Source organism: Heterocephalus glaber, unplaced genomic scaffold (genome assembly GCF_053883595.1).
Source record: "Heterocephalus glaber isolate CG9 unplaced genomic scaffold, H.glaber_assembly_v1.0 deba00001444, whole genome shotgun sequence".
NCBI lineage: Eukaryota > Metazoa > Chordata > Mammalia > Rodentia > Bathyergidae > Heterocephalus > Heterocephalus glaber.
Window position 1 is genome coordinate 5,507,134 of NW_028258297.1, and position 25,744 is coordinate 5,532,877.

Consider the following 25,744-nt stretch of genomic DNA (forward strand, 5'->3'; position numbering starts at 1 on the left):
CATCAGAACTACCACCTGACAGCCCCTGGTTGCCTGTGTGCTCTTCTTTCTTACCACACGGTTGCCTTGGCAATGGATGAAGGGTCTTTGCTACAACGTTTGGCCCAAGATCCTCTGGACCCCCTGACAAGGTTGGAAGAAACTTCCCAGCATGAACCTGTGGCTGTGTTTTTGGCTGACCTTTGAAGGTGTCCAGGCTCCCCCTTTAGCTGAGGGGTTTGGGCTCCATGGATTGGTTTGGGCCTGTGAGCTGGACAGAAGGACATGAATTCCCACTAAAAAACTGAAGCCAGGCTTCTGTCCCTCAGGCCCAGGATCTCTGTCCATATCTGTGGACCCAGGCAGATCAGGCAACACCTGCATGTTTCTGGACGCCCCTGTGGTCACAAATCCTCTGTGGCTAGTATGATAATCACCCCCAAACTGGAGCTACAGGACAAAAATCCCCAACAGGAGGGTGCACCTTTGTGGAGAAACTCTTCTCTGCCAGACAGTGGTCGAACAGAGAAGCAGCTGGGGATGGAGGATTAATACCACAGTCACCTTTCAACCCTCTCCAGGGTCCACATAGACCCAGGCAGGGCAGCCCACAGACACAGCCCATGGAGGTCAGCTTGTGGCACTGAGCATGGCAACAGGTGGTGGTTGAGCAGGGGAGCTGGGGGGAAGCAGGAGACCCTGCAGAGGGGCGTCTTCAGCTGTGTCCCTGAGGTCCAGATTAAGATGGCAGGTCAGGGACTGAGGCACTGAGACTGCTCAGCTGGACAGAAGGACTGAGTAGATTCGGGTGAGAGCTTAACTCCATAACTCCATGGGTACGATGGATCTGGGTGCATCTGGGTGTGAAGTTGCTCTGTGCTTTTATTTCCACTTGGTGCTCATTACTTTCTGCCCAGGAACTGAACTCACTGTTCAGTCCAGGGAAGAAAGCAGTTTTCTCTAGTATGTTTTGAAGTGCAGTAGAAATGTTCAGAACAGAGTTCAAAAGCAAATGAACTGAGGAAAGCTCAGCATAAGTAGGTTTCATTTCTGTAGGACGTCATGCATGGCGGCAAGGGGCCACGAGGGGGACAGGGGGGTGTTTCTCACTATTGTCACAGAACAGTGCTGTCTTGGCTGGGCCATCTCCTAGGCCCAGGACCCTGAATCCTGGTGTCACAGCACACTAGTACAGAGTGATGTGTTGTACAGTCTGCAATGTGATGCAGAAGATTTTACTTTTTGTTACTTACCCATAGTACAGCTTAAACATTCAAGGGCAAAGTCCAGTGGTTCTTCCTACAGTAACGCCGCTTACCCTTATCTTTCAAAGAAGAAAAGGGCTGGACAGGTGGTGACCGCTGACATTAGACCACACCCCTGATGGTGGCAATGTCACATGAGAAGACTGGGCTAGGCTGGTGGGATGGAGAGGTCCTGGTCTCCTTGGGGGTGCAGGGTTCTTGGGCCTTGGGAAAGGGGATGCCACATGCTTGGGACACACTCAGTCTCACCAGCATATGGTCACGAGAGAACCAAGTGAACCATCACAAATTGTGCAGCACGCTGTGGATGAGATGAGATGAGAGATGAACAGGAGCTCTGAGGCACTGGGCATGGAACTGAGGCTGCCAGATCGCATCCTCCTCACCGTTCGGGTCACACCATGGTTCCTGGGCAGGGAAAGGCATCCCAGAGCCCTTGGAGGAGGAGGCAGCTTGCATATTTGCAGGTGGGAGGGAGGAGAACAGGTCAGGTGGCAGAGATCAAGAGTTTAATTTGGGACACATTAAGCTCGAGATAAGCCTGTTAGAACAAAATCCAGTGCTGGTGAGGAGCAGGCTGCAGGGAACACCGAGAATTCCAGGCTGCACACCCTCCGGGTCAGGAGAGAGTGTACCGGAAGGTGGAAGAGTGGACAAGGTTGCCCAGGAAGACAGTGCAGGTGGAGAAGCAAGACAGACGAGGGGTAGAAGCTTCAGACAGGACAGGGAAGAGCAGCGAATGGGCCCTTCACCTCACATGCTTTCTATATTCTCCTCTTGCCATTTACACTTGTAGTTCCGCCCTTCCTCCCACTGCAATCCCAGATCCCATGCTGCATTCGAGTTGTCACTGGTCCCTGGGACTGACCTGATGAGCCTCTGCCCTTGTTACTCCTTGCTGCCTCTCTGATGGCAGCCATCTGTTGCTCGGATGCGACTTAGGGACCAGGGTGCACATTCATATGTTCCTTCTCCCCTTTCCATTACAGAGCCAGCCGCATGCAGCCGTGTCTCCACCTGGCTTTTAGGATGGGAAAGATGGATTGGGACAATGTGGCTCCCACACTCAGAATCCAGAGGCAATAAAAGGGCTCACTTGACACTGTTAAGGGTTAAAAAAATCAGCCTATATTTATGATTTTGGTTACTAATGGTTATTCATGGGATTTCTAGTAAAATGCTGTTCCTTCTAAAGAAAACTGTATTTATTCATGTTGATTATGAAAGCCATGCATCCTCAAAATGGAAAATAGGGGAAAACGTAAGGAAAAAAATGAACCACCCATAATTGTAACAGCCAGAGACAGCTACTATTAATATTTTGCTCTATTTCCTTTCAGAGTTTCTTTTGTGTATGAATGTACACACATTTGCATACATACCTAACATAGTTAAGACCATATGAGGTATAAATTATGTTCTGTTTTCTCACGGATATATTCATGTTTCATGTTGTTAAAAAAGAACCCAAATTAATTTTTATTGGCTGCCTCGTGTTTGGTCAACCCTCAAGTCAAAGGGTTTGAACATCTTTAAGGTTTATGCTACATTTTGCTAAAATGCCCTTCAGGTGGGTGCTGATTTATTCTTACACGGGAGGTTCATGAGCATGCTCTGTGGCAGCATCTAACATGGCTGTTTCTAAAATCCTTGCGGGTGTGGTGGGCAGAAGGAGCTTTTTATTATTGTTTTGACTTGCAGGCCCTTGACTGCTCCTGAGGTCATGTGCTTTTCTTGTTCAACATTTTCATGTACTTCCTCAGTAAGCAATTTCTGTTCGTGTCCTTGTCCATTTTCTATGGTTTTAATTTTTCTTTACCATGAAGCTTTATTGAAGTACACATAGGTTATCAAAGATAAACAATCATTCTTAACTGTTCATATTATAATGATTTCTGGCAGTGGTGTGCGTTTCCCTAGTGGAGACACACCATAACCTCACTCTGGTCCTTTGTGATCACCTCAACCCTCACCCTCAGCATGCTGGCTGGCCCTGTCACTAGAGTTCTGCCTTTTCAGGAGTTCTCACAAGGGGAATCGCATAGTACGTAGCATTTTGTGTTTGACTACTTCTATTTACCATTTTTTAACCATGCTGTCACATGTCCATTCCACTAATTTCTCCTGCCAGCTAGTATTCCACAGTATGGATCTGCTGCAGTTGCTTTATCCGCTCACCAGTTGATGGAAACTGGGTTGTGTTTTGGTTTGGGGGTGTTATGGAAGATGCTGCTGTGAACATTCACATACAAGTCTTTGTGTGGGCATATGTTTTCATTTCTCATGGGTAAATGTCTAGTAATAAAGTCACCAGATTGTATAGTGAGTGTATATTTAAACGCATGACACTACCAGGCTGTTTTTCCAAAGTGACGGTGCCATTTTGCAGTGCCACTAGCAACATGCAGAATTCCAGATGCTCCACATTCTCACCAACACTTCCTAACTTCAGCCACATTGGTGATGTGTGGCCTTACCTCATTTGGTTTCAAATTTGCATTTTCCCAGTGACTGATGTTGATCTTCTTTTCATGTGATCATTGGCCATTCGTATGTCTTCTTTGTTAGATCTGTACAAATCTTGTCTTCATATTACTGAGTTGTAGTGCTCACTTCGGCAGCACATATACATATGACTGAGTTGTTTTCGTATTATTGATTTGTAAGCATCTATTTATTCTTCATTTGAGCCCTTTATTTGAAATACATATTCCAAATATCTCTCAGTGTGGCTTACTTTTTCATTTTCTTAACTGTGTTTAGAAATGCAGAAGGTTTTTTTTTTTAATTTTGATGAAGCCCATTTAAAAATTTTTATGGGTAGTTGTTTTGAGGGGTCCATTTTCAGAAATTTTTGCCTAACCCAATATTACAAGTATTTTACCCTATGTTTTCTACTGAAGTTTAATAATTTCAGCTTTTCTATTTAGGCCCACTTTAAAAAATTTTTGTATATGGTGTGAGGTAAGGATCAGGTTCATTCTCCCTCTAAACAGAGATCCATTGTTCCAGCACCATTAGTTAAAAAGCCTATTTCTCTGATTAATTACTTGCACCTTTGTTGAAAATTAGTTGACCATTTAAGTCTGAGTATAGTTCTGGGCCCACTAGTCTCTTCTATTATTAATTTATAGGTCTGTTCAATACTACACACTGTTGACTAGTCTAAGCAATTAAGGGTTGAAATTAGCCAGTGTAAATTCTCTGACCTTGTTTTTCTCTTTCCAAGCTGACTATTCTATGTTCTTTACTTTTCTATGTATTCATTTTGGAACTAGTTTGTCCACTGTTTTAAAAGTCTTGGTGTGATTTTAATTGTAAATACATTGGAGCAAGTTGCCATTGTAGCAATTGCCAGCTTAATATTATGTTTTCAGCTCTGTAAATGTAGTCTTTCCATTTATTTTGGTCTTTAATTTCTCTAGGCAAGGTTTTGTTGTTTACAATGCTCAGATTTTTGACATATTATCTAAAACTTAGTCCTAGGTTTTCTGAGGCAATTGTATGTGTAATTTTTAAAAATTGAATTTTCAACTATTTATAGCTAATACAAATTATTTTTATATCTTAATTTTGAATTTTTGTAGATGCTATTTATTCATTTAAAGAATTTCTTTTCTATTCCTTGCTTGTTGAAAGTTTTTGTCATGTTTGCTGAATTTCATCAAATCTTTTCTGCATAGATTCTGACAATTATGTCATTTCCTCCATTCTTCCTTCAATAATAAGGGCAGGGGGGTAACACTGATTGATTTCAAATGTTAAACCAAGCTTTCTCACTGGGATTAAACCTCACTTGGTGATAACAGCATGATTTTTATATATTGCTTGATTTTATTTGCTAAATATTGTTAAGAAATTTTTTGGTATCTTTTGCATGAGTGATGTTCGCCTAATATCTTTTCTTATAAGGTCTATGTCTGGGTTTGGGGTCAGAGAGGCATTGACCCCAGAAAATGACTTGAAAAATGTTTCCTTCCTCAACTCTTCTTTCTGACTGTTAATTTTTTTCCCTTTGGTGGTGATGAGATTGGAACCCAGAGCTTTACTCACACCAGCAAGCACTCTGTACCTCATCACTGAACTACCCAGCTCAGTACATTCTGCACAGGTTTGGTAACATTCACCTAGGGAGCTGTTTGGTCCTCAACTTTGGGAGCCATTTGGTCCTCGACTTTTCATTTAGGAAATATTTTAAATCACAACTTAAATTTTGAAAAATCTAATATGGAACTACCACATTTTTCTCTTTCTTCTTGGGTCATTTTCAGTGATTTTATGTTTTTCAACAAATTCCATGTCACCTTGTCAGGTGTGTATATTAGCATGACACTGTTCATAATATTTCTCCATCATTCTTTTTAAAAAATAACCTCTTGATTTTAGAGCAAGTTTGCCCTTCCAGAAAGACCATGATGACAGTACAGAGGGCTACGGTATATTCTTTACCCAGCTTCCTCTGCTGTTAACGTGCACCATTAGTATGGTCCACTTTTCAAAATTAGTGAGCTAATACTAATACATTATGTTAATTCTGCTTTGTTCATATATCCAGTTTTTCTCTAAAAGCCTTTTTCTATTCTGGGATATTATCTAGGAAGCATTTAGGAGTCCGTGTGTCCTTAGTCTCCTCTTAACAATGACTGTCACTCGGGATCTTTTTAGTATATGTGCTGCTGAAGCGAGCACAACTTGGGATCTTTTTAATGATTTGATGACCTTGCTGGTTTCGATGACCAATCAGTGATGCGATGCTGTGAGCATGTCCTTCGTCAGGAGCTTGGCTGACTGGGTAGCATATTCTAGGGAGAAGGGCCACAGAGAGAAAGCCCCCTGGTGTGTGGGACTCAACACACCGCACAGAGACACACACACAGTGTCCACAGGACTTTTCACTCTTGATGTTGACCTTGATCACACAGCTTATGGTCATGTTCTTTCACTTTCAACTTGTGTTTCATATTATAAATGCGTCTTTCTTATCAAACCCATTCTGATAATCTCTAATTTTATTGAAATATTTTGTCCATTACTATTTAAAGTAGCTATTGATATGTTTGGTTTGAATCTCCCCCTTTTTTTAAACTTTGTTTCCTCTTTTTTGTTTTGTTTATTGTTTATTTTTATTATTTTTCTTGACTTCTTTTTAGATTATTTGACTGTTAGAAAAATTCCATTTGCTCATGTTCTTTTTAAGCATATTTATTTGTGTAATTGTAATTGTAATGGTTGCTCTGGGGATTATAATATATACCTCTAACTTTTTCTAGTTTACATACTGCTCATATTGTACCACTTCCCATAAAACATAGAACTTATGTAAGTATATGGGTTTGTATCCTGTGCCTCTCCTTATGTTGTTCTTCATATGGATGGTAAATGTATCATATATACCTACTTTATAAAATCCACAAGAAAAAAAATTTTTTTTACCTTTAAATAAACATAAAGAAATAAGAAAAAGGCCTTCTGTAGGTTTTTTTTTTCAGATACTTACCATGTAGGACACACTCTATTCTTTTCTGAGGAGCTCAGGTCCACATCCACTGTCGTTTCCCTTCCTATACCGAGCTGTTGGTGGCTTATGGTAGATTCCCTTGGTTTTCTTTGTATTTCAAAATGTCTTTATTTCTCTTTCATTGTTGAAGGATGTTTCCTTAGATGGAAAGTTCTTGGGTAACATTTCTTTCCTCCTGCAATTTCCGACACCGTCCATATCTTTTGGCTTCTGTTGTTTGGAGTGAGAATGGTCACAATCATTTTTCTCTTGTGGTATTCAAGAACTGCCCTTTGAATTTGGCTTACAGCTTGGTGACTGTGATGGGCCTGCACATGGTCTTTGTCATGTGTGTCCTGCTTAGTGTTTGTTGAGCATCTTAAGTCTGTAAATATATCTCTCTAATAGAACTTGGAGAATTTTTGACCTTTCTTTAAATATTTTTTTCTGCACCAGCTCCATTGTTCCTCTCCTCTCCCTCTGTGACTCTATTTAAATGTACGTTAGATTATCTGGAATTAGTAACACGTCTCTAAGGACTCATTTTATAAGCAGATATACAAGTACACATGCTGTGGGGTTTCTCAGTCTGTGTTTAAGTTCACCCACTCCTCCTCCTGTGCTTTCCATTCTTTTGACTCCACCCAGTGAATTTTTCATTTTAGATAATGTATTTTCCTGTTCTAGCATTTCATTTAGCTCTTATATCTATTTTTCTGCTGAGATTTCCTACCTTTCAGCTTTTGTGGGTATATATTATTCATTGAGGGTGGTTGTTGTCATTGCTTTAAAAATCTTTGATTTTCTTTATTCCTTTGTGTGTGTTCCATTTTCCTGGTGGTTCATATTTGGAATATATTCTGGAAATTGGAATAGCAAATTGAGGAGACTGTGAGTTTGGTTATTTTTTCCCAGTGAATGTTGTTTCTTTTGTTTCAGGAGGCAAGTATTTTGGTGGGACTCAAACTGCATATTTGTCTCTTATGTGGCAGCTCTGAATTTAGCTCAGATCCTTTGTGTTTAGCTATTTTGGTTATTTTCTGAGCATGTGAGGTTCAGGGGCCAGGCAGAAATGTGGCAAGACAAAATTTTTTTATGTTGAGACATAATATTTGTACATCTTTATGGGCTGTGTTATAGTAATTTAATACATGTGTATAATGTATAATAATCAAATCAAGGTAATAAGCATCTCCATCTCCTCAACCATTCATCATTTGCATATGTTGAGAATTTCGTATTCTTCTTTTATTTTGAAACACCTCATAGATTGTTTAACCAATAGTTATTACCCTAGGGTGCCGAAGAACCAGAAGTGATCGCTGCCTTCTGTTTTTGGTGTCCCTTTCCCACCCTGCTGCTCTCTGGTGACCACTGTTCCATCCTGTTCTTCTACACGGTTCACAAATGAGTGAGAACATGTGGCACTGATGTATCTGGAGCAACATCTGGGGATCCCTGTCTGGCTCTTTCTCTCCCAGGATTTTCTTTTTCTCTCTAGTAGCCATGATTATTCCAGCAGTCGCTCTTTCTAGGTGTTTCACAGCTGATGCTCTTGGTGCCCCTCATGGTGCAGGACCCAACCCCAGGCTGGAGGAACAGAAATGCTGCCTGCACCTGATGCCCTCTCAGCATGGCATCCCCACCAGGCATAGCTGGTCTCTGTCACCGTGCTCTGGGTCATATGCCCCGAGCTCGCTGTGGTCATCTGCAGGAGGTTGGTCCAAGAGGATCTCATGCTGCCATCACTGGAAAAAGTCAAGTTTTAGTATTTTCATATACTTTGTAAAATGACCACTTTGTTTTAAGAATATTGACAATTCACTGCACATGTTTGTGATACATAACGCCATCAGGCTGTCCGGTTTTAAATTTTTAGTATTTGTGGTCTACAGAAATTTTGTATTTTGATGCAATTGAATGGTAAGTTTGAGATTTTTTTAAATTTTATTTAAAAATTTGTTTTTATTCAAGTACCCAGCAGGCATCTCCCTAGATTTTCTTCTAGTTTTTTTTTCTTGTAATTAGAGTTTTAAATTTAACTTTTTAATCCATTTTGAATTTACTTTTATGTATGTTACCAAGATTTCATTTAAGCTTTTTTCCCAAAGAGCAAGGCAATTTCCTAAACATAATATAACAAAGCTGAATCTATTTTTAAGAGTAGCCAGTCTTTCTAACACAGAAAATTAATTTCCAACTTGCTGAAATTTAGGATGAAAATACATCACAATGATAAACTATATCATAGTTTGAGGGGAAAAACTGAGTAAGAAAATGAAAAAAAATTTGTATATGAGGATTTGTACATCAAGTCAGATCACAGTCCACTTGTTTACATGTTGCTGTGTGTGCCTAACAACATCAGCAAACCTATGTGTCTCTTTTTCTCATAACCATGTACACAGTGCTAATAGCAGAAATAGAAATGGTAATCATTTATCAAGTATTACCTTCTATAATCATAAGTATAGTACAAGTGCTATGGAAGTGCTAGATGCTATATTATTTTTTCCCTAAATTCTTTAATTGGTACATTTTAGGTATACAATACATTTACATTTATCATTGGGTGCTTGTACCTGTACATGATGTATCTCGATTCTTATTTTTTCCCCATTACCTGTGCGCCCTTCACCCCTCCACCCTTCCCTATTTACACAGACTTCATTTCCATTTTTTTTTCTTTTCTCATAATTTTTCCTTTCCCTTCTTTCCTTTCCCCTTCCCCTCCCACCACCTCTACCTCTTTGGACCTTTTTCTATTTCAAATTATCAATTATTCATTTTAGTCATTTTAGCCCTTTTTTACACTTTCAGTTTCTCACACTAGAGAAACCATTCGGTACTTACACATGTGTGTCCTATTTATTTCACTTAAGAGTATGGCCTCAATATGCATCCATTTAGCTATAAATGTCTCTAGTTTCTCATTCTTTATGGCTGAGTAGTACTCCATTTTATAAAAAAACCCACATCTTCTTTATCCAGTTTCCAGTTGATGGGCACTTGGGGCTGTTTCCAAGCTTTAGCTATTACAAACTGGGCCACTATAAACATGGGTGCACATATATCGCTGTAGTATGATTCTTTTAGTTCTTTTGGGAAGATACCCAGGAGGGGAATAGCTGGGTCAAATGGTACCTGTAGTCCTAGTTCCTTGAGGTATCTCCATACTGATTTCCATAGTGGTCGCACCAGTCTACACTCCCACCAACAATGGAGAAGGGTTCCTTTCTCCCCACACCCCCGCCAGTATTTGTTATTGGTTGATTTCTTTATAGCAGCCATCCTTTCTGGGGTGAGGTGGAATCTCAGTGTTGTTTTCATCTGCATCTCTCGAATGACCAGTGATGTTGAACATTTTTTCATATATTTGTTTGCTGCTTTTACTTCTTTGAGAAATGTCTGTTCATTTCAGATGCCCATTTTTGAATTGGGTCTTTGAATTTGGGGAGGGGTCTGATTTTTTTCAGTTCTTTATATATTCTAGATAGTAGCCCTTTGTCTGAGGTACAGCTGCTAAAATTTTTTCGCACATTGTAGGTTGTCTCTTAGCTCTGTTGGTGGTTTTTCTTGCAGTGTGGAAGCTTTTTAATAAGATGAGATGCCAGTTGTTGATTCTTTGTGCTAGTTCATGAAAGTTTTCATACATTTAGTATGATGTTGGCTGTTGGTTTTTCATAGATAACCTTAATCAGGTTGAGATAAAGACCTTCTATTTCAAAATTCTGTAGGGTTTTTATCATGAATAGGCGTTGGATTTTGTCGAATGCCTTTTCTGCATCTATTGAGATGATCATATGGTTTTTGTCCTTGACTCTGTTAATATAGTGTATTACATTTATTGATTTACGTATGTTAAACCATCCTTGCATCCCTGGGATAAATCTGACTTGGTCAGGGTGTGTGATCTTCTTGATGACCCTCTGTATTCTGTTTGCCAGTATCTTGTTGAGGATTTTTGTAGATGCTATAATATTATTAGTAGTAATACTTATGTTACAATGAATGCTATAAAGGAAGGAGACAGTGCTCTAAGCATCTAAAGGGAAAATAGCACTGGTCTTGGAAATCAAGGAAGTTTTCCTTGGGGAAATAATGACTGAGCTGAGACTTGAAGCAGTCATAGAATTAGCTCTATAAAATATGGGAAGTAGGGAAGAATGGAGGAACGTGGCAGTTAGCAGAGGATGCAGCAATGGTAAAGGGCCCAAGCAGGAAACACAGAGCCCTTTGAGGGCAACCTGGCTAAACGCTATGGGATGGGGTGGAGGTGTGAGCAAGGCCAGCTTGGAGTTACTGGATATGTTTTTATCCTAAGACCGAAAGGGAGGCATGCAAGTATTTTAAGCAAGAGAGTGATCTGATTAGATTTGCATTTCAAGAAGATCTGGGTGGCGGGTATGTGGAAGTATACTGGAAGAAGGCAAGATAGGTACAAGGAGATTGCTGCAACAATCCAAGTGAAAGAAGATGGGAGCTTGGTCCTCTCTGTGGGAATATAAATAGATGGAGGATGGATGGATGGGTGGGTGGGTGGATGGGTGGATGGATGGGTGGGTGGATGGGTGGGTGGATGGATGGGTGGGTTGGTGGGTGGATGGATGGGTGGGTGGGTGGGTGGATGGATGAATGTGTAACCTGAGTTGAACAGACAAGACTCAAGCTAAAGCTGTTTAATTCTGGTTCCCACTGTCCCTTTAATTTGCTCCAGTGGATGAGTTCTCTTGTCCCTGATGGAAACCTGAGCCGACCTTGGTTTTTCAGGCCAGTCCTGGATCATACACAGAACCTCAGTTTAGCAGTGCTGCAGCTCCTCTCACATAGGATTCAAACTGGTAGGCTTGGCTGAAATGTGGCCTGTATTCCTCCCACACACAGGGCCTGGAGCAGGTGCACATAAGGGAGCCTGACGCTGCATCTCTTTCTCCCCTTTGCAGACATTTCTGACTCCTTCTGAGCTACATCCTCAGGGCCTCACAAGGTGTTTCCTCCCATGGGTGCCTCTGTTGCTTTTGAGTTTCTTATAGGCAAAAGGTAAATGCACCTCCTTCCCAGCTGAGTGCTTATCCCTTCTCCGCCCTTGGGAATCTGGGGCAGGAGAACCTTCTCCATCAAGGTCTGTCTCCCCCACCCCTGTGGTGGGCTTGAGGAGGAGCTGAGATGCCCAGGTGGGTCTGTGTGCTCTTGCTGTGAACCATGCGAGACCCCAAGAATTATTTTCCAATGACTTCGATCAATAGCACCCCTACTTCCTTTCCTGCATGGCAGGCTAGCTCACTTCTCACTAGTAAGGTTTCCGGTGGGAGCCAGGCACCAGGCACTCTCAGTTGCAGGGGACCCATATCAAGCTTCTCCAGTGGAATTATTCCTGAGCAGAAGGCTCGGTCTACTTGCCTCATGGCAGAAGCCAGGGCAGGTGCTGTGGTCCACAGAGATCTTTACTGCATCCATAGATAGCAGGGAGTCTCGTCTTCAAGGGCCATCTTTTCATGAAGCTGACTTAGGGGCAGTTTACACAGGAGGTGGCAGATTGCAAACAGAGTGTCTTCTCATGGGTAGAGCTTCATGGCCAAGTGACACATAGTTTGCCCATGTGCACAGTGGACTGGCTAGAGGGACAGCTGCCCTGAGGCCCTTTTGCTCACCACCAAACTCACTACTGAAAGAAAACAAACTTTACCTATTAGTGTGGAGGACAAGGCTGAGGTGGGGCTAGACCAGGAGGCAGCTCTACATCCGGCATGAGTGCTCACCTGCAGAACCACTGCCTCCCTACCAGAAGCGGTTCTCACCAGGCTTCAGGTGAGGGCTGAGCATCCCTCACCCCGGTTATGGTTTGGATCTAGAACAGTGGTGGCAAAACTATGGCATGTATGCCGCCATGGGCTGTTTATATCATTGAAAGCTCTAAAAGATTTACCATCACTGACTAGAATGTCCCCCCAAAGCTTTGTGTGTGCAGAGGTAGGGCATTTGGAAGATGAATGGGTCGTGGGGTGTGATACTCATCAGAGTACTGATCCATTGATGAATCCATCTCTGAATGTGCTGTTAGGAAGTGGGGGTCTGGTCGAAGAGGCAGGTCCCTGGGGGCGTAACCTAGAAGTACACATCTCCCTTCCTGGATCCCCCCTTCTCTCTCAGCTTCCCGGCATGAGCAGCATTCTTCCACCAGCCCCTTCCACCATGCCCTTCCTGCCTTGGAGCCAGTTGACCATGGACTTAACCCTTTGAAAACCACAAGCCAAGATAAACTTCTCCTCCTTTAAATTTTGAGTGTTGGGTGTCTTGTCCTAGCAATGAGAAAGCAACTAAAACAACCCCTCTCTCTTGTCTTTTTCTCTCTTTTTTTGAACCTTTTAGTACCCTGGATGTAGATGAAGAGTTTAAGTTTGTCCACTTGGTTCTCACCCAAGCACTATTTTTTAGCAATCAAAGCTGGGTAGCCTGTCTCATGCCCACTTCTTCATCTCCTGTCTGTTGTCTGGGGATCTTAGCCAGAACTGTTTTTTGCCATCCTGTCATGGATGGGTGTTGACACTTAGTGTGTGGGTGACATACACAGGAGGTCGGGGCATGCAATCCAACTCTTGCCTGCAGTTGAGGCTTTTGATCCATTAACTGTGATTCTTGTAAGAACCTCTCAGTGGATGGGACCACTCACTCTCATTTGCAGGAAACGATAAAGAGAGATGCAGAAGAGAAAGCAGCTTGCCTGAGCCACATCATCAGGAAGGAAGGATCCGGGACTTGGGCTCTGGCCTTTCTGAATCTCAAATCAATGCTCACCCCCAAGTTGTTCCTGGTGGCATCTTGTTAACACCCAAATGACTGGGCCCTGAGTCATGGGACCATATTCACCTTGGAAATAAGTTTTTGAATAATTTTCTAATTGTGTATTCTTGCTAAGACTTTAAATCTGCTCTGGTTTTCTAGTGGTGCCACACAAAGACACAAGCTAGTGGCTTAGAACAACACAAACTCCTTAGGATAACATGTGGCCAGTGAGAAGCCCATCCTAGGACTCTCAGGGTAAAATCCAGGTGTCAGCAGGTCCCCTGGAGCTTTGGGCAAATCTATTACTTGGCTTTCTACAGACTACCTGCTCTCCTTGGCTCACAGCCCCTTCCAACATCTTCAAAGCCACCAAGATCACATCTTTTCCTGGCTGCTGCTTTCTCCATTTCTAAGAACTCACGTGATTAGGGTGAAGCCAGGATACTCTTCCATTTCAAGGTGCATGTTTAACCACATTGACAAAGCCCCCTTTGCTGGGTAAGGTAAGGTACCCACAGATCCCCAAGGACTGGGACTGGACACCTTGAGGGCCATTATCCCACTGACCACAAATTATTCTGTGGACATTAGAACTTTATCCAACCCCTTGTTTTTTCCTTCAGTCTATGGCAACACTAACAGAATGCAGAGACATGAAGATGTATAATCAGTTTGATTTTTCCTTGCTTTTTAAAAATCAATTTGCAGTGCTATTTTACTAAATGATTTGGTTTGCCTTAGGTTTGAAATTTCATATAAATTCATTGCTGCCATTTTCAATTCAATATTAAGCATCTAATCCATGGTGTTATAGAAAAAATGTTTACAATAATATTTTTGTTTTCTTTTAATACAGATTTGGATTTAAAACAACCACTAGAATCAATTGGAAGCAATTTTTAACATCATTTTATGAGCTTCGGGGGTTGGAAAATAGTAATATAGCTCCCCCCCCCTAAAAAGAGATAGGTATGTATAAAACCAACTCAATTTTAGGAGTACAAATCATACTATGTAAAAGATTAGCAAATACCTTTTCTTCATCTATTTGGCCAATTAAACTCCATTGAATAATCGCCAAGTTTTGCATAATAATTTACAGCCTATAAATATTTTTCATGTTTAAATTTGCCTTAAAACCGAAGTTTGGTACAGTTATCCTTCCAATTTCTAGGTGAGAAAAATAAAACCCTAAGGGATCTTAACTGGGTCGTGTGCCATGAGCCTGGCGAGAGGCTCGAGGTCCCCGGTACACGCGCTGGCCGCTCACACTGCTCCCCTCGTCTGAGTGTGTTTTGTGAGATCGTGTACTGACGTGCACTTGCCACGTGTTATACGGAAAGGGGCGGGCACTCTCGGTGTGGGGCCAGTATGAGGCTCCTGGGGCTGTTGGGCTTGGGCATCAATTCTAATGTCTGCTACAACTTGCAATTACAATTTCATGGAAGTTGTGCTGGGGGCCAAAGAATGTTTAAAAAAGTATTTAACCCTCTGAAGTTTTAGAATTTAGACTTTTGCCCTAAGAAGTCTTTTGTTTATATTGATGTACATTCTGGATGGATTGTCCTATGTGGATCTTAAAGAAAAAAATAGGCTTTATAATCTCACCATGTGCACTGAAGGTGCTGCACTCTATTGTAAGGTAAAATGCACCCCAGAGTTAATTCCTGCCTTACTGGGACCCATCCCTGTATCAGGCTTTATCAGTATTTAGTGACTTCTCTGCCTGAGAGCTCTCTCTCCTTGTTACAACTTTCTGTTTTAAGGCAAGTTACTCAGGTGTTTATAATTTTCTTGTCTGATTGCACCTTGTCAGAATTAAAGTTTTATTTACTTTAAAATAGTTGTTCTCAATCAGAGGCAGTCCTGCTTCTCAGGTGACAGTTGGCAGTGTCCGGAGACAGACTAGATTGTCACAACTGGGGGTGGAAACACATTCTGATATCTAGTGGGTAGAGAGCCTAGGAGAACTGCACAGTGCCCTACCGTGAGTGTCCCACAACAGGAACTGCCGGCCTCCACATCGGGAATCCTGTGCAAACAACCGGTTCGTGCTAGTGCTGGTGATCTTTAGAAAAACTAGGTTCCAAAGAAGAACTCAGCGTGTTTCTCTGAAAAGCGGCTGTGTGTGTTGTATACTTCTGCACAGCTGGAAGAAGCTGAGATGGCTGTCCGGATGCAACCAAACCCCCAAACAAGGGAGTGATCCCGTGGGTAAACCAATCCACCGTCCTTTGTTACCTAGTGGGAAAGGTAAAAGTGTCTAGTTGAACATTAAGGAAAAGGAAGAAAACAAACGCTATTTTATTATTCTAACAGTCCCCCTTTCTTATCAGAGTCTGTATTGAAGTTGATTTTGATCTCTAGGCTGGATGCTCATGACCCCCAAGGGTACATGTATGGATGACGGAGGCTGAGCTTGGCTGGTCAGCTGAGGGGGCAGGTGGCATAGCTAATTGACACCTGTGAGAATTGCATTCTATTGGATGCCACACCCACCAAGTATGACTCGAACAGGCCCACACGAGTGTGACGTCCTTTCAGGAAGGCACCATTCACAGGGAAAGTGCCATCACAGTTGTGTGGTCCCTGAAATTCATGTAAAGAAAAGACAAAGTTCAAGAGTGTAATCTTATTCCTGCGTTTCTGCTAATTCTCTTGTAGCATCAACTCTAGAAACCAGTCTCACAGGGATGATGTTATCACAAAGTTACTCAGACACGCTGAAGACGGCTACAGGTCCCTGAAGAAAGCATTACTGATGAACAGCATTGCTGTAAGCTTCTGAACCCCTTCTCTGTTGAGAAACTAGCTGTTTCTAAGAAAGCTAACACTCAGAGCCACCACTAACAACCTTTTCTGTTTTATTTTTTGCGGTACTGGGGATCGAACCCAGGAGCTACATCCCCAGCCCTTATTTTTTTTGCAACTAAAAACCGTTTAACACTCAGATGACCAGTAAAAACTCTGGATTCACTTGCTTAGCCATCCAACAAATATTTTTTGAGCTCCTGTTGTGTGCCGAGAATTGTTCTGAGTGTTCAGGGTTGTCAGGCCTGACCCCTAAGGTTGCGTCTAGTTGAGAAGAAGAGAGAAATAGCATAAAATCAATTGCAGAACAGTAAGATAAATGTTCATAGCAATGCAATCAGTGCGCTGCAAGACTGTTAAGAATGGAGTGAGTAGTCAACATTGACTGTTAATTAACAAATAATCCAGACTTGCTGAGCTTTCCCTGCCCCGACTGAGAGTTTATCAGTTCATAACCAACTGGTCTACACAGAAACATATTTTTAGTTCCAACATAGCCTATTTAACATTTTAATTGTACAGTACAGCAAAAGGAGGCTAATTCAGGAATTTGCAACTTGCTTCTCTAGCTTTAAACATTGGTTCGCTCTAATGTTTATTTTAGAAAATAGCAGTTAGATATTCTTGATGCATAGTGACATTTCCCAAGTTTATTTACTAAGCATATTCTGTAACCAAATCTCTAGTAAATATTGAGGAGTAGAAATTTTTTGTCCTTAGACTCAAATAGGACTGTGAACAAAAGGTGTCATTTGCCAGAGGAACCACTGAGCCTCAGCATTGGCTTCCTGGGTTGCTGACCAAGCAGAAGTCTGTGAGCCCCAGGGCATGCTCTGGGGATAGCCCACTGCCAGCAGCTGGCCTAAAGGCTTGGGTGTGCCCTGCATGCTGGGGACACCAGCTTCTGCTTCTGTCAGTTTGGACTACCATTGCTTGGGGTTTCCAAGCCGGGTGTGGATTCAGAGATATGGGTTGCTGTGTTCCTGGGGAGTCATACCTACTTTGATTATGGCTGTCCCCTTGCATCCATGCCGTACCTGTCCCAGGATCCTGCTCCATGGATGCCCGAATTTGCAGATAGTACAGAGAACCCTGTATCATCATGTGTCGCTGCATTGCTGAGTGATGCCATCACTTTGGGAACATGATGGAGTGTATTTGTGTACTTGCACACACTTGGAAGGTGCAGCCTGTGACATACCTAGGCCACATGATATATACAGTTGTATGTGTGGTCTGTTACTGACCAAAGTGTCATTATGTGGCCCACGACTGTATATACTGGCTTTTTCTCTACACACATCCCTATGATGCAGTGTAATTTATAAATCAGTCACAGTAAAAGATTAACAACAATAACTAATAATAAAATAGAATAACTATAAAGACAAACTAATAAAATGTATGTGAATGCTATCCCCGCAGCATTTTATTACACTGTGTCATACTGACTGCAGTTGATTGAGAGTAACTGAAACCCCATGGAGAGAAAGTGGCTAGAAGGAGGCTGTGACAGTCTTTGGGACAATCTGTAGGCTGGTGTGGCACACTATCTCTGTCTTTAACAGTACACACTCTTCTAATCCACTCAACGCCTCTGCCAGGTAGATGTTGTTATTATCTCCATTTGACAGAGGAGAGAAAGGAGCTGGGGCTGAACGTCCAGCCTGAGCCCCACCAGGGGAGCTGGGTTTCCGGGCAGGCACCTAGCTTCATTCAGGCCCAATCCAGTGCAGGACAGAGCTGCCAGGGATGCTGGATGAGCCACCTGGACAAAGATAGATGAAAGCTTTGGGGAGTTTCCCAACCTTGGCTCTATTAATAAATTGAAGCAGTAATTTAATTAAAAATAGCATAATTTTCATTTCTGCTAATGGAGGACTTCAATAATGCTAAGCACTCCAAGTACTGGGCTACGTAAAAGCCATTGCTGCACTGTTCCACTCGAGCCCAACACACACACATACGCACGCGCGCACGCGCACACACACACACCACACACACACACGGTGTAGGTTAAGAATTGAGTGTCTGACGCATGCTGCATTGGGCACTTAAGCTGTGCACATAATTGGACAATGCAAAGCCACTGCCAGCCAGAAGCTCACCCTCTGGAGTATCACTGAACTGCAGTGACCATCAGGTGCCCTTAAGTTGCATAGTGCATAGTTTCCGTTGGCACTCCCCACTGCCCCCAGCCCTTGCCTCAGTCTTGGCCACTTCTAGGCCATGGAAAGGACTAGATGGGAGGAGCTTGAAAAGAGGGAGGGAACTGGCAGTAGGCAGGGCCAGAGGTTCTGCCTGGCTGTAGAATGCAGCCCTGGGAAGCAGGTCCCTCTCCTGCTATAGAGAGGAACACAGAATATGTAGAAGAAAGGCCACTTTAGATCAGCCCAAGTCCTGTGTTCCACTTGCTGTTTGTGCTGTCTTTAAAAACTGCCACCACTCTGTAGGTGACTCTGTCATCGCGATCACTAACTCTAAATCTGGTGTGGCTGTTCACTTACTATTATTCTTGGTATTATCACTTATAGATGACATAATTTTTAATAATAGAAAATCTCCTCTCCAAATGTTGAATTAATATTAGGGTTTTGAAGGTCATTGGACACAAGGTCAATATGCAAGAACCAACAATATTTTTGTAAACTTTGCAGTAAACAATTCAAAAAAGAACTTCTAAAATAACATTGCTAATAACATGTTTAAAAATCAAATAAGTCTCTCCACTGAAGATTACAAAGATAGTTTATAGAAATGATACTGATCCTTTACAAATTTTCAGAAAATATAAGGAAAAGAAACACATCTCACTTCATTCTAAGAAGCCAATAGTACCCTGTTACCAAATTCAGACAAAGGCATCAAAAAGAAAAGTCACAGACCAATATCCTTCATGAAGATAGATGCAAAAACTCTCATCAAAATATTAGTGGATGAAATCCAGGGACATATAATGAGGATTAGACACTATAAACATATGGGATTTATCTCTCGATTGCATGGTTGGTTTAACTCCCCCAAATCAAGTAATATAATAAATAATATTAATAGAATTCAGGACAAAACTACACGATCATGTCAGTAGATGCAGAAAAGTATTTGAAAAATATTCATACCTCAATATTCATTCATAATAGTAACTTCCAATAAACTTGAAATAGAAGATAAATTTCCTAACTTGACAGAGAGCATTTATGGCAAACCCATAGCTAACAATATATTAATAGTAAAAGACTGTTTTCCCCTTAAGATCAGGAAGAACACAAAAATGTCAGCTTTTGCTATTTTTACTTTCCACTTAGGGAAAAAAAAAGGAAATAAGAGGCATCCAGATTGGAAAGGAAGAAGCAAAACCATCTTTATTAAAGGACAAAAAAAAAAAAGGAGAACATGATCTTGTGCTTAGAAAAATTTTAAAAAAACAAACACCCCATACACACACAACTAGAACTAATAGACTTCACAAAGGTTGCAGAATATAAGATCAATATACAGAAATTAGATTTCTATAAACTAGCAATGAAACAATCAGAAAATGAACGTTAGAAAGCAATTCCATTCATAGTAACATCAAAAAAATAAAATGCTTAAGAATAAATTCAACAAAAGAAGTGCCAAAATGAAAATTACAAAAATTTTAAAAGAAATTAAAAGGTATGAATACAAGTCATTCCATATTCATGGATTAGAATACTCAGCATTAGTAAGATAGCAGTTCCCTCCAAATTAATCTATGTATTTAATGAAAATGCTATCAAAACCCCAAGTGGCTTTTTTTTCCAATTGAAAAGAATGATCTTGAAATGTATATGGAAATACAAATTCACATGGTCACAGAATAGCCAAAATAATCTTGGAAGAGAAGAATCAACTTAGAGTACTTAAACTTTGATTTTGAATCTTAGTATAAGCTATAGTGACAAAGATTGTGTGCTACTGACATAAGGCTAGATAAATGGATCAATGAAACAAAATCGAGACTCCAGTAAACAAACCTTGACATTGATAATCAGTTCATTTTTGACAACTAACGGTGAAAAGATAATCTTTTTTAAATGGCGGTGAGAAAATTGAATATCCAGATGACAAAAGATGACTTTCACTCTTACCATACTACAGATAGACTTTGGTGTAAGAGCTAAAATGATATAACTCTTAGAAGAAAAGTATGTGTATGAATCTTTATGATTTTGTGTTAGGCAGGCATTTCTTAGATACAACATCAAAAGCATGAATCCTAAGAAGAAAAACATCAACATATCAGACTTCATCAAAATCCAAAACTTATGCTTCAAAATATACCATCAAGAAAGAAGAAACAAGTGAAAAGCAGACTGGGAGTAAATAGGTGCAAATCATGTCTCCTGTAAAGGACTGATGTGTCCAGAATATATAAGAACTCTTAGAACTCAGTGAGAAAATGGGCCAATTTTTAAAGTGAGCAAGAGATTTTAATAGCATCTCCCCAAAGAAGATATATAAATAGAGCCAATAAGTACATGAAAAGATGTTCAACATCATTAGTTCTTAAAGAAATGCTGATTAAAACCACAATGAGGTATCACTTCTCCCCCATCGGAAGACCTACAGTTAAAAAGACTGACAATAATAAAAGTTGTCAAGGATGTAGAGTACTGGAACTCTTGTCTTCTGCTAGTGGGCACAGAAAATAGTACAGCCGTCATGGAAAAACGGTGTAGCAGCTTTTTACATAACTAAACACAACTAAGAATGTGGCCCAGCAAGTCCATGCCTAAGTGTCAGCCCAAGAGAAAAACAAGTCCACGCAGACTTGAGTGCAAATGTTCTTAGCAATGTTATGCATAATTTCCAAGCTGGAAATGCTCCAAATGTTTATCAACCCATGAGTGGATAAACAAAACGTGACGTATTCATTCAGTGTAATATGGCTCAGGAATAAAAGGAACAGAATACTGATACACACCACCATGTAGATGAACCTCAGAAAAACTATGCTAAGTGAAAAAAACCAGATGCAGAACACCAGCTATTTATTTTATAATTCTGCTGCCATGAAATCTCCAGGGAAGAGGCAATTCCATAGAGACAGGCAGTAAAGTACATGCCTTAGGATGGACATGGGAATGGGGAGTGAGTGGAAATATGCATGACGATCCTTTGGAAGGAGTGACAAAAACATTCTAGTGTTAGTAGTGATGGTTACACAATGCTGCACATTTATCAAAAATGATTTAAAAATTGTCAGTGATTCCTATTTGGACATTAAAAAATTGATTTTATTTCCCAAACCCCAAAGTAAGCATGCATATATCCCCTAATTTATTTTACCCCAGAGAACTTTATTCACTTTCTGTATTTTGAGCCCCAAATAGCAGTTGACATTTGTACACTGCTTTACCACTTCATAAACCCTTTTTTTGCATTAATATTCATAATATCTCTCCATGATGTAGGGATTCTTTTATCTTTACTGTCTTTCCAGTAAACAAGGGCCTGCAATTTTCATATTTAATTTACTTATTGGCAATTTTTTATTCTGTAGGGGGCAGAAGGCTGCCTCAGAGTATTTTGCTCATACTATGTCATCTTTACGCAGCATGGCTGAAGTTTTTCTCGCTAAGTAGTTGTCCATTTATGTAATGGACAAGGTTAGTGGTACTGAAAAACAAGTGTAATTAATTAATATCCCTAGTAAATTGGTGAGCTGTGATGGACCTGCCGGGAAGTTGTGAGCCACCCAGGTAGGGCCAGGGAAGGGGGTGCTCAGGCTGTGGAAGACCTGGAGAAGGTGTCAGCTTCTGCCCCAGAAATGGGTCTCACTCCTCCCCGGGCACCACTTCCTGCCCAGGTCCTGAGCAGGGCATTGTGGGAAGTGTGCTTGGAGTACATGCCCCACTCTGGGCACACATGTTACACAATTCATCCATTGTAGTGCTCCCGTTTCAAATAATAATCCTATGTGGCTAAAGCTCACTCTTTACTAAATGATACTAAATATATGTAATAATACATTTTTTTCCTTTTTCAAAATTCCCTCATATACCCTCTCATACTCAGAAACCCAATGGACAGATAACGGGAGAAATTGAGACAGATTCTAAGTTTCACTGTTATAAAATTAAAAGATTCAGAATTCAAAGAGCTCATGAGAACACTAGACCCTGGGGGTACTGGAGTGGTCAAAGTCAGCTCCTTTATTGACCTGCTTGAAGCGAGCCCTAAGGTAAGTTCTCCCATATCTGGTGTTCTCTTTATGGCAGGAAACTTAAGTGTTCTTAGTAAAATAAAAGAGGCATGTGGAATATGCTTTAGGTTAAATTAATGACTTCATGTTTTCAACTGAATTAATTTACAATTTAAGTAAGAGTTAAGTGATTGAGTTATTTAATTTTGATTTTTAAATTCTGAATCTTATCAAATGATTATATTTGACATCTCTGAAAACCAGTCCCTAAGTGACAACCCTTTGTGGACAGGATGTAACTGTGACAGCACTGTCTTTGAAAGGAGTGTCTGAAAAGATTTTGCATCCTATGTTGATTCCCCTTCTTAAAAATATAACTGCTTATTAATTGAAATGTATCAAAAATATATACTAATACAAAATAATAGAGCTGATCGGCTCTAGTGACCACAACTTGATTTTATTATTTGTTTCTTTTGAGTAAAAGTTGACAGTTTTATTATTAGAAATGTATCTTATAATAATAGCTATTAGCATTTAAATTTTTAAGCAATTTTTTGAAAAAGGTTAAAAATGATTATAGACAGCCATTGTAGACTACTTAGAAAATATCCGAATCTACACAGGTAAAAATAATGAAAAAAGCCCCAAATCCCAATGCCCAGAGATACAGTTAAAATTTTGACAAATTTTCTTTTGCTCTGTGTGTGCACATATTTATTAAATCATGGTTGAACTCATGATATTATTTACTAGTATATGTTTCTGATACATAATAATTGCATTCACCCTGGGAAATTGGTACCTATACATATCTAATCTTGATCATTTTTACTCCACTTTGCCTCCCTCCCCTATCCCTCCTTCTCTATATTTTTCCAGCTCCACAGAGTCTACCTCTTGTTTCCTGCTATCTCTCTTTTGTATTGCTCTTTAAATTATTTATATTTTGGGTTCCTTGCGTTAGAGAAATCATGTGATATTTAATCTTTTGTGACTGATGTATTTCACTTACCATTATAGTCTCAAGGTGCATCCATTTTCCTACAAACAATTCAAATTTATCCTTCTTAATGGCTGAGTGGTACTTTGTTGTGTAAATATACCACTTCTATTTTCTTTATCCATTCACCTGTCTATAGGCTGCTTCTGTAATTTAGCTATTGTGAATATGTTCCTATTACTGTCATATAATGACTTTAACTCTTCTGGGAAGATATCCAGGAGAGGTATAGTTAGGTCAGATAGAATTTCATAGTTTTTTGAGGAATTGCCGTACTGATTTCCTAGTGGTTGTATACTAGTTTGCATACTCACCAGCAATGTAGACGGGTTCCTTTTCCCCCACAACTTCACCAGCAATTTTTGTTTTGAGTCCTTGATAATAGCCATTCTTACTGGAATAAGATGGAATTTCAGTGTTGTTTTGATTTGCTTTTTCTCTAATGGCCAAAGATGTTGAACATTTTTTTCATGCATCTATTGGCAATTTGAACTTCTTTTGAGAAGGGTCTATTCATTTCAGTTGCCCACTTTTTGACTGGATCTCTTTTTTTTTTATTAAATTCTTTTATTGGTACATTGTAGGTATACAACACATTTACATTTCTCATTGGGAACTTGTACCTTTACATGATGCATCTTGGTTCTTATTTTTTTCCCCATTCCTAGCCCTCCCTTCACCCCCTCCACCCTTCCCTATTTACAAAGACTTTATTTCCATTTTTTCCATTTCTCATCATTTTTCCTTTCCCTTCTTTCCTTTCCCCTGCCCCTCCCACTACCCCTACCCCTTTGGACCTTTTCTTCCTATTTTGCATTATTGATTATTCATTCTAATCATTGATACATTTTAGGTATACAATATAATGACATTCATCATTGGAGATTTGCACCTTTACATAATCTCTCTTGGTTCTTATTTTTCACCCTTGCCCAGCCCTCCCTTCAACCCCTCCATTCCTCCCTATTTACAAAGATTTAGTTCCTATTTTCCCATTTTCTCATATTAATCCCATTCCCTTCTATCCTTTCCTCTAGCCCTCCCACTTCCTTACCCTTTGCCCCTTTTCTTCCTATTTCACATTACCTATTATATATTTTAGTCCTTATTTACACTTTCAGTTTCTCACACCAGAGAAACTATTCGGTATTTATACATGTGTGTCCTATTTATTTCACTTAAGAGTATCACCTCGATGTGCATCCACTTAGCTATAAATGTCTCTAATTTCTCATTTTTTGTGGCTGAGTAGTATTCCATTTTATTAAAAAACCACATTTTCTTTATCCATTGACTGGATCTCTTATTTGGGGAAGTCTAATTTTTTTGAGTTGAGCTCTTTATATATTCTAGTTAATAACCCTTTTCCTGAGGAGAGGCAGGCAACATTTTTTTCTATTATGCAGGTTGTCTCTTCACTCTGTTGGTTATTTCTTTTGCTCTGCTGAAGCTTTTCATTCCTTTTTTGTTTTTTGGTACCAGGGATCGAACTCGGGTCCTTGCGCTTGCGCAGCAGGCGGCAAAACCACTGAGCTAAATCCCCAGCCCATGAAGCTTTTTAATTTGATATAATCCCATTGTTGATTCTTAGTATTATTTCTTATGCAATCCAGGCTCTGTTCCAGAGGTCCTTGCCTATGATTATGACTTAAGAGTTTTACCAATTTTTTTCCAGCAGATTCAGTGTTTCTGTCTTTATATCTAGGTCTTTGATCCATTTTGATTTGATTTGATTTGATTTTAGTACAAGGTGAGAGATATGGATCAAGCTTCATTCTTCTGCACACGGATAACCAGTTTCCCAGTATCATTGACAAAGGGGCTGTCTTTCCTCCAGCATTTGTTACTGGCCCCTTTGGGTTGATTTTGTATCCTGCTACTTTGCTGAATTTGTTTATTAGTTCTGAGAGGTTTTCTGGTGGAGTCTTTTGGATTTTCGATGTAAAAGATCCTATCATCAGCTTCTTCCTTTCCTATTTGAATCCCTTTCATTTCTTTCTCTTGCCTGATTACTCCGGCTGAAATTTCAAGTACTATAGTGAACAGATGTGGTTAGAGTGTAAACCCTTGTCTTGTTCCTTATATTAGAAGGAATACTGCCAATTTTTTCCCATTTAGAATGTTGTTGGCACTGGATTTGTCAGTAGTGGCTTTTATCAGTTTAAGGTAAGGTCCTTCTCTACCTATTTTTTGTCAGGGATTTTTTTTATCATGAATGATGTTGGATTTTGCAAAGG

The 25,744-nt window shown here is 40.3% G+C and overlaps 1 protein-coding gene across 1 annotated transcript in view; it reads left to right on the plus strand.

Moving 5' to 3' along the window:
- The window catches only part of Efcab6 (EF-hand calcium binding domain 6), a 237,435-nt gene that overhangs the window by 104,940 nt on the left and 106,751 nt on the right, over positions 1 to 25,744 (plus strand). The window contains 5 exon segments of the mRNA XM_087213738.1: positions 14,381 to 14,465; positions 14,468 to 14,493; positions 16,189 to 16,300; positions 22,378 to 22,403; positions 22,405 to 22,543. Of these exon segments, the coding sequence (XP_087069864.1) occupies positions 14,381 to 14,465; positions 14,468 to 14,493; positions 16,189 to 16,300; positions 22,378 to 22,403; positions 22,405 to 22,543 (388 nt within the window).